This window comes from Ailuropoda melanoleuca, chromosome 1 (assembly GCF_002007445.2).
Source record: "Ailuropoda melanoleuca isolate Jingjing chromosome 1, ASM200744v2, whole genome shotgun sequence".
NCBI lineage: Eukaryota > Metazoa > Chordata > Mammalia > Carnivora > Ursidae > Ailuropoda > Ailuropoda melanoleuca.
The window spans coordinates 169,296,703-169,308,951 of NC_048218.1; the positions used below are offsets into that span (position 1 = coordinate 169,296,703).

The window sequence follows — 12,249 nt, forward strand, 5'->3', positions numbered from 1 at the left end:
AGAGAGAGAGCAACCAAGAAATGGACACAGAAAAATATGTGGCAGGGATGGGGGGGTTGCTGTTGGTGTTCACACATCTGAATTCTTTCTATAGCTGTGCTGTTTTCTTGAACAAGGTCTGAGTTGGTTTTCTTATCCGTAAAATGCTAATGAAAGCATTATATATCCTTGATTCTAAGTAACACTATTTTTAAAAAATATATTTATTTATTTATTTTGGAGAGAGAGTACATGTGGGGGAGGAGGGGCAGAGGGAGAGAATCTCAAGCAAACTCCCCACTGAGTGCAGAGCCCTAAGCGGGGCTTGATCCCATGACCCTGAAATCATGACCTGTGCTAAAACCAAGAGTCAGATGCTTAACTGACCAAGGCACTCAGGCGCCCCCTAAGTAACACTATTTACAAATGTTTTATATTTAAACTTCTCTGAAATGATCTGGGGGTGTGTTTAACCACTGATGCATGTGTTTAAGGTATCCCCCTGCCCCTCTCCAGCCCCCTGAGAAGCTGTCATTTAATTCATTTGCTAATCCTGGATTTATGGTCATACCCCACAAGGTGGCTGCAGGGATTTAATGTGAGAGAGTGTAGGAGCACCTGGCTGGCTCAGTCAGTGGAGCACGCAGGTCTTGATCTTGGGGTCGTGAGTTCAAGCCCCCCATTGAGTGTGGAGATTACTTAAAATCTTTTTAAAAAGTGAGAGAGTGTATGTGAAAAATACTTTTGTAAACTGTAAAATGTTATTCAGATGTAATGTTTTCAAAAGTGGAGATGATGGAAAAGAGAAGTATACTAACAATTTTGTGTAGACGAGATAGGATGTGTTGTAAAAGTACTTTATGAACTGTTAGGTGTACTGTATCATAAGGGGTGTCTATGGGCCAGTTTTGGCTGGGAGTTTCTTCCCTGTGAAGTTTCTGTTAGCTTAGTTTCTCTTGCACAGTGATGGGGGACTGGAGTGATTTTTCACTCTACAGCTGACTTTCTCATCTCCCCTCTTACTTCTGTAGGAGCCAGCTGAGTTTAGTTTCCTTATCTGCGGTGAACTCAGCCATACATCTTTCAGGCTCAGCAACCCCATGGGGCAGTAGCTCATCCTCTTGAATTGTAGTCCAAACTGTGTTCTTAACTGGCTGCGTGATCCTGGGCAAATCTGTGCCTCAGTTTCTCAATGAGGGTTAGGTTACTTCTCACAGCCATTCCTGCTTCAGTCTCCCAGTATTCTCTAGGTTTTCCTATCTAGGTCCCCGTGTTTCTCACTGGAGGTCTGTGGGGACATCCCTGGTGACACTGGGGAGGCACATGTGTTGCCACTTGGAGGACTCACTTATTAATTTCCTGTGTCTGACCTTTAGGAAATATCCCTGGTTCGGCCGTGCTGGTGTTTGACATCCATGTGATTGACTTCCACAACCCTTCCGACTCCATCAGCATCACCTCCCACTACAAGCCCCCTGACTGCTCCGTGCTGAGTAAGAAGGGGGATTACCTCAAGTATCACTACAATGCCTCGCTTCTGGATGGGACTCTGCTGGATTCCACGTAAGGGCCACAGTAGGGGCGTAAGCCTAGAGGATAACAGCCATAGGTTTCCTGGATTCTCCTTTCCTTTCCTTTCCTTTCCTTTCCTTTCCTTTCCTTTCCTTTCCTTTCCTTTCCTTTCCTTTCCTTTCCTCCTCTCCTCTCCTCTCCTCTCCTCTCCTCTCCTCCTTTTTCTTTTCTTTTCTTTTCTTTTCTTTTCTTTTCTTTTCTTTTCTTTTCTTTTCTTTCTTTTCCTTTTCTTTTCTTTTCTTTTCTTTTCTTTCTCTCCATGCTTCCTCACTGCTCAGGTGCATTATTCTAAAAGTTCCCTATGAATGCTCTCACCTTGCTCCTGTGAAATCGTCTTTCTGTAAAACAGATGTCATCTTATAACTGCTGTCTTTAAAAATTAACCCACAGCTACATTACAAACTCTGCAGTGTGGCACATCAGGCTCTATTTGTCAGCTCCATTCTGCTTCACTGATCTCATCTTTTGTTAGGGCCCATCTTTTGCCCCATAGGGCTGGCATGTGCAGTGGTGTAAGATGTGCACTGCTTAAACCCTTCCTTCTGGCCAACTTCTGCCATGGCTAAAATGTCCTCCCTTTTCACAAAGTCTTACCTTAATTTCTAGGAAGAATCAGCTGCTCCCACTTCTATGTCTCATAATGTTTTAAGTTATTATTTTTATTAGCAAAACATAGTTATTTATTTTTAGTTAGTTATTGTTGTTTCTATGTCTCTTGATGGTCTGAATATCTTAGAGAAACCCAACATGTTTATTCATATTTTTATTCCTTACACCTAGCCCAGAGCATAGCACAAAGGGAGCATTTTACAAATGTTAATTGATATGAATCTGAAATTTTTTTAATAGGAATCAACAGTATAAACGAGTATTACTGGCCAATTTTGGTAAAAAGAAGCTTTGCTTTTTATGTTTCTGACTCTTTAGATGCAGTTTAAGTTAGTAAAATATTCTCTTCTCTGGGAAAGAGACATTTCAGCCTTTCTTTATATCTCCATATAAGTGCGTCCATTTTCATACTGAGCTGACTTAGATTCCTAAGTTTGGGCTTGGGAAGAAAGAAAGCCTTCATATAAATAAGTGCTGCTGCATTTATAATGCATGAGGAGGGCCTTCTCTCCCTCCCCACTGGCCCCTCTCCCTTTCAGCTTCAGGTGACATTGTGGGAGGCTGGCGAGAGCCAGACATGGAGACGGAGCCCTAGGGACGTGCTCTTCTGAGCATTCTCTCTGGTGCTACGAGATCCTGTATGCTAATGCATTTAGTGTTTTTCATCAGATCTAAAATGTGTTGATTATTAGAAACATCATTTTATGTATCTCTAAGAAAGTAAAAACGCTGCCCCAGATTAACATGCTGCTAGTCATAAAACATATCGCAATTATAGAGATGTCAAAATGTGAAAATACGGGCATTCTAGAATCAGTGAAATATGTACTACCTTCCAGGGCTCAGATTTACCAGGACCTGCTTTACAACAAACCTTGCATTAATACTAGAAGCCTTTGGAGGGCAGCGGAGAAGAAGCATGGCTTGTCATTTGGGGGATCAAGCCAGCTTGTGCATGTGAAAATGGTCCACAAGGTTAGAATAGTCTATAAGGTCAATGGCTTGCTGTCACTGCTCTTGCTAACTTTCATATTCTCGTCTGGTGCTCTTACTCCCGGGGCGGGGGCGAGGGGAAGCGGGGCTGGAAAATGAACAAAGGAATTCCTTCTCAGTGGGTTCAGGATATGCTTCTTGTGTAGGGTGGGGAGTATCGGCCTTCCTGCCTTCTAATGTGTGGTGGATTCACAACATTCCTACAGAGTATCCAGGAGCCATGTGATATACCTTCCTCTTACCAGACTCCATTCTAGACCATGAGAGTCATTTGTGTTCCGTGTAAATCTACACTGGAGAGTAACATCCGGCATCCCTGCTGGTCTGTTCTGGGTGAAAGCTGCAAAATAATGGGAAAATGGGATGTGTGGTGGGTGTCTGCCTCCTGTGTGTGGGAGAGGAAGGTGAGACCTGCTCCCACCCTGAGCCTTCCATGGGCTCTGTACACAAGGAGGCAGGTGCCGCTGTGGGAGTTTTTCATCAGCACTGAGAGAAGCTGGCTGCTGAGAGGATGGAGGGAAATGTGGGCGAGGAGCCAGAGAGGGTGGCCTGCAAGTGGGAAGCAGGAAGCTTGCAGTGGATGGGAAGCTGGGAATGCACAGAAGGAATGAGGAGAATGTCAGAGAAACACTGGCAAAAAAATAAAAATAAAAGGTAGATCTGAGGAAAAAGAATTGGTGGGGCATTCAGAGGTGACGCATGAAAGCAAAACATTTGCTTGAAGGATTTTCCTAATGTGTGTTTAAACCGGCCTCAGAGAGGAAGAATAAACCTTTGTTACTTGACAACTAAATGAGTTTTTGAATATTCTGTAAGACTTGGAAACAGAGTAGTCCCATGGGAGGTCCCCAGGGGTCCCTGCAGGAAGGCAGTGTGAGGGTGCCTCTGTGCTTCTGACAAAGGAGGAACTGTGTGGGAGGTGGGACAGAGGATGTCCTGCTGCCTCCCACAGGCTCTGGGCCAGCGTTGGCTTTGTTTTCGTTTCGTCCCAGGTAGGACAAATACAAACCCTGTTTTGATTTCTGGATGCCGGACAGCCAGCCTGGCCCTGAGAACCAGTTTGAGAAGGGAAGGTGGCTGTAGCCCTGCCCGCGGGGGACGCTGGGAAGCCTGAGAAGGGGATGTGACCCTTCCATGCTGTCGCCACCTGCTAACGGGCATCAAGGGGACTCCAAGATACTGGGGAGGCTTTTCTTCCTTGCCCTTGGAGAATAGCTCCATTGTTCGTCTTTAGGGAGTGGTAGAAGATAGTAGTGCCATATGTTTGGAAAGAGATTTATTTTTAGTAGTGACTGAGGCTATAGAGCCCTAACTTTTATTTATGTGGATTTCTCAGGGACCGTGGACATCAGGCATAATTTAAACCATGGCTCAAGTTAAACTTTCAGTTATTTTTCTAAAGTCGAAAGCTATTACAGACACAAGCACTTCACATACTCAAGGCCATCCACTTACTGAGCTTTTTTTTTTTGTTAAGATTTTATTTATTTATTCGACAGAGATAGAGACAACCAGCGAGAGAGGGAACACAAGCAGGGGGAGTGGGAGAGGAAGAAGCAGGCTCATAGCAGAGGAGCCTGATGTGGGGCTCGATCCCACAACGCCGGGATCATGCCCTGAGCTGAAGGCAGACGCTTAACCGCTGTGCCACCCAGGCGCCCCTGTTACTATCTTTTAATCATCAAACCCCATCTAAGTTTTGCCAGTTGTTCCCATAAGGTCTTTTATAACAAAAGAATCCCACTCAGTATGCCCAATGCTCTGGAATGGCTCCTCGGTCTTCCCTTGATTTTCTTGACACTTTTGAAGATTACAGTTTCATTATTTTGCAGAATGTTTCTCATTTGGGCTTGTCTGATGTTTTCTCCTGATTAGACAGGGATTCTGTATCTTTGGCAGAAAGATCACAGAAGAGGTATGTTCTCATGAAAACACTCTCGAGTACCAGTGGGTTGATGACCTAACCAGACTCTTCTGTTTCCTTTTCAGGTGGAATTTAGGCAAGACGTATAATATTGTTTTGGGATCTGGACAAGTTGTGTTGGGAATGGATATGGGTCTCAGAGAGATGTGCGTTGGAGAGAAACGGACAGTGATTATTCCGCCCCACCTGGGCTATGGGGAGGCTGGTGTGGGTGAGTAAGCAACAGCATTACGGGGTGTTTGGGGCATGTTCACAGTTTGAATGTTGTGCTTTTGGGGTGCCATATTTAGAACCACAATATGCTTCTTCCATTTAAAACCCAAAGAATCAGGGCTGCCTGGCTGGCTGTCTCAGTGGAGCATACCACTCTTGATTTTGGGATTGTGAGTTTGAGTTCCACATTGAGTGTAGAGAGTACTTCAAAATAAAAAAAAAAATTTTTTTTTAAAGATTTTATTTATTTATTTGAGAGAGAGAGAGAGAACAAGCAGGGGGAGTGGCAGGCAGAGGGAAAATCAGGCTCCCCACTGAGCACGGAGCCTGATGCGGGACTCAATCCCAGGGCCCTGGGATCATGACCTGAGCCAAAGGCAGATGCTTAACTGACTGAGCCACCCAGCCGTCCCAAAAATAAAATCTTAAAAAAAAAAAATTAAAAAACTCCCAAAGAATCTGTGGGTTTATAATTAATACTATTAATATTATAATACATAATTATAATCTTATACATTTTATATAAAATTAAAATATATTTCTTGTATACCTAATATAATACTAATAACACATGATAATATAATATTATAATTAATATCATGAGTTAATGCTTAAATTTAGCATCTTTATTTAAAGAGTCCTGTGAATTCAGTGTTAATGCCCCACACCTCCTTAAGAAAGCAGAAGTTTCTGTGAAAAAAAGCCTTGGGTCTTCAAACCCATGTGTGGGAAATGTCCCTGAAGGAGCTTTCCAGGTGATTTGTCTTAAGTGAAGCTGAGGCTTCCTTCTGGAACAGGTTCCTGGCACAGTGGAATGCTACAGGCCTTTGCTCTTCACTTCTCCTGAGCCTGTAAGCTATCCATGAAGATTTCCTTTCGGAAGAGATGAGTTTCAGCTTCTGGAAATACTGGCTTTACCTTGTCCTCACAGCTGGTACAGTTTACTTCATGATTTGGGTCAAAATGAGTCTTACACATTGGGGATTTGGGAACCCCATCTTCTTCAATGTTTTATGCTCCTACTCTCTGGAGATGGAGGAGATGGGAAGTGCTAACTTATACACACTTTGGGTTGATTTTCTCTTTTTCACAATTTTTAAATAATTGTAAAAATACTGTCTGTTGGGGCACCTGGCTGGTTCGGTCCCTGGAGCATGTGACCCTTGATCTCATGGTCATGAGTTTGAGCCCCATGTTGGGTGTTTACTTTAAAACAAAAACAAAAAACCCCACAACTGCCCGCTAGTCCCCCCAATCCAAGAAGAAACACTTAAAAAAATGTGTACCCTATAAGACCTTGGGATATATAACTATAATATATAATAATTTCAAATAAGACATATTATATATGTGCATAAATATTCACATGCTTATATAATTTCTTTTGGGCTCATACTGTATATACTGTTCACAAATTTGTGTTTATAATCATATCTTAGATCAGGATTTTAAGGCATACTGTATTATTCTTAAGGTTCTTCTGTAGGATTTATTCAAAAGTTCTACAATTGTAGTCTCTACTAGTGGCTTTCAAACTTTGTTCACCAAGACATACAGAAAGAAATACATGTCATGGGGGTACCTGGGTGGCTCAGTCGGTTAAGCATCCAACTCCTGGTTTCGACTCGGGTTATGATCTCATGAGTCGTGGGTTTGAGCCCCGCTTTGGGCTCTGCACTCGGTGGGGAGTCTGCTTGAGTTTCTCTTTCTCTCCCTGCCCCTCCCCCTGCATGTGTGCGCACGTTCTCTTTCCCTGTCTTCTTCTCTCTAAAAGAAAGAAATAAAAACTTCTCGGGGCGCCTGGGTGGCACAGCGGTTAGGCGTCTGCCTTCGGCTCAGGGCGTGATCCCGGTGTTATGGGATCGAGCCCCACATCAGGCTCCTCCGCTATGAGCCTGCTTCTTCTTCTCCCACTCCCCCTGCTTGTGCTCCCTCTCACTCTGACTGTCTCTATCTCTGTCAAATAAATAAAATCTTTAAAAAAAAAAAAATTCTTAAAAAAAACATTTTATCTCCCCATCTGTATTACACATAAACATGCAATATATATATATACATTTAGTTTTATATATAAAATTGAAATTCCAGTTTCATAAAACCATACATATCCTTTCTAGGTGCAGTGCACCCTTTTCTACTTTATTCTCTAATTTAAAAACAATGCTGGTCACCATCCTGTAAACGGATGTCATGACCCAGTAATGGTCACTACCTACAGTTTGGAAAAAACTTCTTGCTGGTGTTGGAACTTTCTTGCTCTCACAAGAAATGCTTGCTGTCCGTGAGGCAGCTGGAACCCTGGGTGGGCGAGGGAGGTTGATATGGGCATGCTTGCTGTCTGGTGGCGCTAACACTGTCTCCTCCCCTGTCGGTGAGGCAGATGGAGAAGTGCCTGGCAGCGCCGTCTTGGTGTTTGACATTGAGCTGCTGGAGCTCGTCGCCGGTCTGCCTGAGGGGTACATGTTCATATGGAATGGCGAGGTGTCACCCAACCTCTTTGAAGAAATCGACAAAGATGGTAATGGAGAAGTCCTCCTTGAAGAGGTAACTGACCTTTGAAGGAAAGCGGGACTAAAGGAGCCTGGGGAGCCTTATTGGGGCAGGGGATCCATTCTGAATGTGAAGCCTTCCTAGGGTCAGGAGGACACCTGTGCTTATTTCTTGCGATGATGGTAACCTGCACATGCTCGCATACCAAGCACTTCTATACACACTCTCTCAGTTGAAGCTCACAATTCCTCTTTGAAGAAACTGAGGCCCTGAGATTTAAGGGCTTGAATCCAGGGCTCACAATCCAATTCTCAGTTCCTGGGTGCTCAGTGTGTCCCTGCATTATGCTAAGAGTTTTTCACGAATGTTATCTTTCCTGGCCCTTGTGGCAGCCACGTAGTCATCACCCCGTTTCAGAAGCAGCTGTGCAGAGAGAAGGTAAATGACTTGCCCAGGGTCACACAGCTACCCAGTGATTTGAGCCAGGATACATATCCCCGTCTTGATCATCTAGGTGCTGGGTGGTTTCTTCTGTAGCCCCTTCATGGAGCTGGGCAGTAGAGGGGTCTGTCCTGTCACACCCTGCTGAATTCCACTACTCTGCCGGTTCTATATCTGCTTATTCAAGGACAGGGCTCCAGCCTTCTCCACTTTCTCTCTGACATCAGTCACATTTTCCCAGCTACTGGATGGTTCACATTAGCACAAAAACATGCTCTTCTTTTCCCTTTTTTTGGTGCATCTTTCCATTTCTTTTATTTCTTTGCTCCCTTCACAGCAAAAATGTCAAAACTCTTTTAAACCCACTCCTGTCAGACATTTGTCCCTCTGTGTCACTGAACCTGGTCTTGCTAGGGTGACTGGTGCCTTTCATGTTGCTGCAACCGGTGGTCACTTGTCACTCTCCTCGTACTTGGACAAAGCCAAATGCTTTGCAGGATGCCTTCTTTCCCCGGCTTCCAGACCACACTTTCTTGGTGTTCCTTCTCCCTCACTGGTAAGTCCTTCTCAGGAGTCTTCTCCCTGATCTCCGTGTCGGAATGCCCCAGCCTGAGTCCTGAAATTGTTCTCCACCTTACGTCACTTCCTGGGTGATTTCAACCAGTCCCGTGGCTTTGCCATCCATAGCCCTGTACTTCCAAACTTGTAGCTCCGGTCCAGTCTTCTCTCTCTCTGCTTCAGACTTCCACATCTAACTGCCCACCTGACATCTTCACTTTCTGAACCCCAGCTACCTCCCTCCCCTGAACTTGCTTCACCCAAAGCCTTCCTCATCTCCTCTGATGGCATCTCTGTCCTTCCAGTTGCTCAGGCGAGAGCACTCAGGAATCTCTGACTCCTCTCTTTCTCACATAGACTATAATAAATCCAGCAGGAAATCATTCTAGCTCTATCTTGAAAATTTATCCAGAGCCTGACCTCTTCTCACCATCTGTAGCATCATGGTCCAGTGCCTGCAGCCTCTGGCTTGGACCTCTACAAAGGTCTTCCTGCTTTCACCCCTGCCCCTCACAGCAGCCAGAGTGATCCTTCTAAAACTTAAATCGGATCATGGCTTGCTTTGTCTCAGAACCCTGCAAAAGCCCCCCCTGTTTCCAAAGTCCTCACAATGGCCTTGTAAAGACCCCACAGAGGTTCTCCATGACCTGCTCACTGTAACTTCTTCTCCAGCTGCTCCTCTCCAGTACCACCAGGCATGCACCCCCACCCCTACCTCGGGCCTTTGCACCAGCTGTGTCTCCGCTCAGAAGACACTTCGCTGGACAACTGTTTGGCTCGTTACCTCCTTTCCTGCAAGCCTTTCCACAGGTCTCCTTTTTCACTAGGATTTTACCCTGACTGCTGGATCGGGACCTCAACCTCCTCCCCTACCTGTACTCTTGATCTTCCTTGCTTGGCTCTACTCCTCTGTTTTCTAGAGCGTTTCATCTTCTAACTTAATATGTGATCTCCTTATTTTCTAAATTGTGTCTTTCCCACTAGGATATGCTAGAGTTACAAGGGCAGGATGTTTGTTTTTTTTAACTGATGTCTCTCTAGGATCTTGGAAGGTGCTCAGCACACAGTAGACAATACGTTTTTATTGTATGAATGAATGAATGAGCGCAGGCGGCAGTGTTCTCAGAGGCTAGGGTGGTTAGGGGATCAGCCTTTGGTGGAGAACTAAGTGTTGATGAGGGAAGAAAGGATAGCTCCAACAACTGCTATGTATTGGCTGCCTGGAACCTAGGGGCTCCTGGAGTCATTAGTCAGGGGTTTTTAACCTCCATGTGGAGGGAAAAAAACAGGCTGTGTAGCTCATAAAATTGTGTCTGCTTTGTGAACTCAGACTCCAGTTCCAGCCCCATGGCCCTCGGGATGCTCTGTTCAGGCCCAGGCTTGGCTGTCGTTATCTCATGGCCTGTCCTGTTCCCTCTCTCTCCAGTTCTCAGAGTACATTCATGCCCAGGTGGAATCTGGCAGAGGGAAACTCGCTCCTGGTTTTGATGCTGAGATGATCGTGAAGAACATGTTCACCAACCAGGACCGGAATGGAGACGGGAAGGTCACGGCAGAAGAATTTAAACTCAAGGACCAGGAGGCCAAACATGATGAACTCTAAACCTGACTTGGGCCACTTGTGTGACACCAAGCCCCCTGTCGTGGCAGAACGTGAAGTGAGGCGTGAGGGTCTCTCAGAAGGTGAATCGTCCACAAGCAGTAGATGGTCACACAGTACCTGGGGCATGTCAGCGATGGGTCGATACACATGGTGAGAATTTTAGGCGACATGCCAGTGATACGAAACAAAATTGGTGCGAGGTGCCTTAGCAGGGGCTGTGTAGAATATTGAAACGGCTGTACTGTCAGCCATTGTTTGTGAGCCTTCCAGGTAGTTTTGTTATTAAAGGAAAATAGTGTCATACAGAAGTTACAACCATCTTGGAGAGAACAGAAGGGAAAGTGTCCAGGATAGCCACATAAAGAGGATTCACATTTTTAACTTGCTGGTGTTCTAAAAGTGTTCTCCAGATGAGCAGAAAAGACAAAGGGCATGTCCCAGCAGTATTCCCCGAAAGACCCAGAAAACTTTGTCAGTGGCCTGTACAGACCCTGGTAATGCCCAGCTTCCACTTCCTGCTACACACACACACACACACACACACACACACAACTTGTACACCTGTGCTTTTATAGTTAATCAGGCCCTACTTGTTGTGGTCTTTCGATTGGCCGGTAACTTGGAAGTTAAGAAGAAAATCAGTGGACCAAACAAAAGGCATCTTGGACCACGAGTAGAGAATTTGATTCTGTGCTTGCCACGCAAGATTATCTGCTTCACCCTTTCTTACTCCCATTGCTCTATCCTCCCTGAATCTTTCTGTTAGATAGATATGCACAGGGCTGGTGGCTAAGCCATGCTCCAGAGTATCTTACTGTGACCAAGATGGAAAGGTCACCTCAACAGATGAGCATAAACAAGGTGATCTATTTCCACACATTCGTGTCCTGGAGAGGGAAGTGCCTTAAAGCCCAGGGGCCTCTCTCTGTGTAGGGAAACCAGGACACGGTTACCTGCCAGCCTGTCCCTATGTTATGCAGTAACCACCTTGCTGCCTTATGTCCTCTGTTCCCAAGTGGTGGTGGCATCCACCCTGAAGTAATCAATGATTTTCCTTTTGAAACTGCTTTATTTTACTAATTTAAACTGTTTTGTACTGATGTAGCCCTGAGATAGTTTCATGAAAATGCTGTGCACTCATTCAATGGAATAAATGTTGGAAAACTGATTGTTTCGTATATAAAAAATTGAATTATAACATCAGGTTTTGTGGATTTTTATTTGAAGGCTGAGAGGATCCCATGAGAATACACCTCGATTATCTGTTGACAGTCCCCTTGATAAACACTCAAGGGCTGCATCTGAACTTGAAGGAGTGTGAGGTACCGATATACAGGGGGTGTGTCAGTCAGCGCCCTGGCAGGAAACACACCCTCACATGAGACTTCTGAAGAGAAGCGGCGTAAAGGATGTTACAGAAGTGGGGGCAGGGCGCAGAGACCTAGTAAGGATGTGAAGGCACCATGACAACCGTTGGGGAGCACTGGTAGGAGGCTGTTCGATCCCCAGCCCTGAAAGGTGCAGGGGAGCCACAGCTATGCCCAGAACTATGGCTGATACTACAGCAGAGGAGTGAGACACCCCCTTCTCTGTCCTGTCCCTGGTTCCCATTAGTTGAACCCAATCCGAACCCAGAGGAAGAGGAGGCTAGGGGCTGGTAGTCTCAGAGGTCAGCTTTTTGGCGCAGAGAAAGGTGGAGAATGATTGTAGGGGTTGGAGTGGGAGCAAATGGGGGAATAACTGGCACATATATAGAGAAAATATATGTTTTTTAAAAGCAAGTGTTACTGTTTACTCTGCAGAAGCAACTTCAGGGACTCTGTATGCTTTTGGAAGGCAAAGGAGATGCCTGCCACGGCTTTCCTGG

At 45.2% G+C, this 12,249-nt stretch overlaps 1 protein-coding gene across 1 annotated transcript in view; it reads left to right on the forward strand.

The window, feature by feature from the left end:
• The window catches only part of FKBP9 (FKBP prolyl isomerase 9), a gene marked incomplete at its 5' end in the record, with an annotated part of 34,330 nt that extends 22,780 nt beyond the window's left edge, over positions 1–11,550 (forward strand). Inside the window, 4 exons of the mRNA XM_011228236.3 lie at positions 1,356–1,542; positions 5,143–5,288; positions 7,671–7,834; positions 10,206–11,550. Of these exons, the coding sequence (XP_011226538.3) occupies positions 1,356–1,542; positions 5,143–5,288; positions 7,671–7,834; positions 10,206–10,382 (674 nt within the window). The remainder of the gene's footprint in view (positions 1–1,355; positions 1,543–5,142; positions 5,289–7,670; positions 7,835–10,205) is intronic.
• Positions 11,551–12,249: the final 699 nt, after the last annotated feature.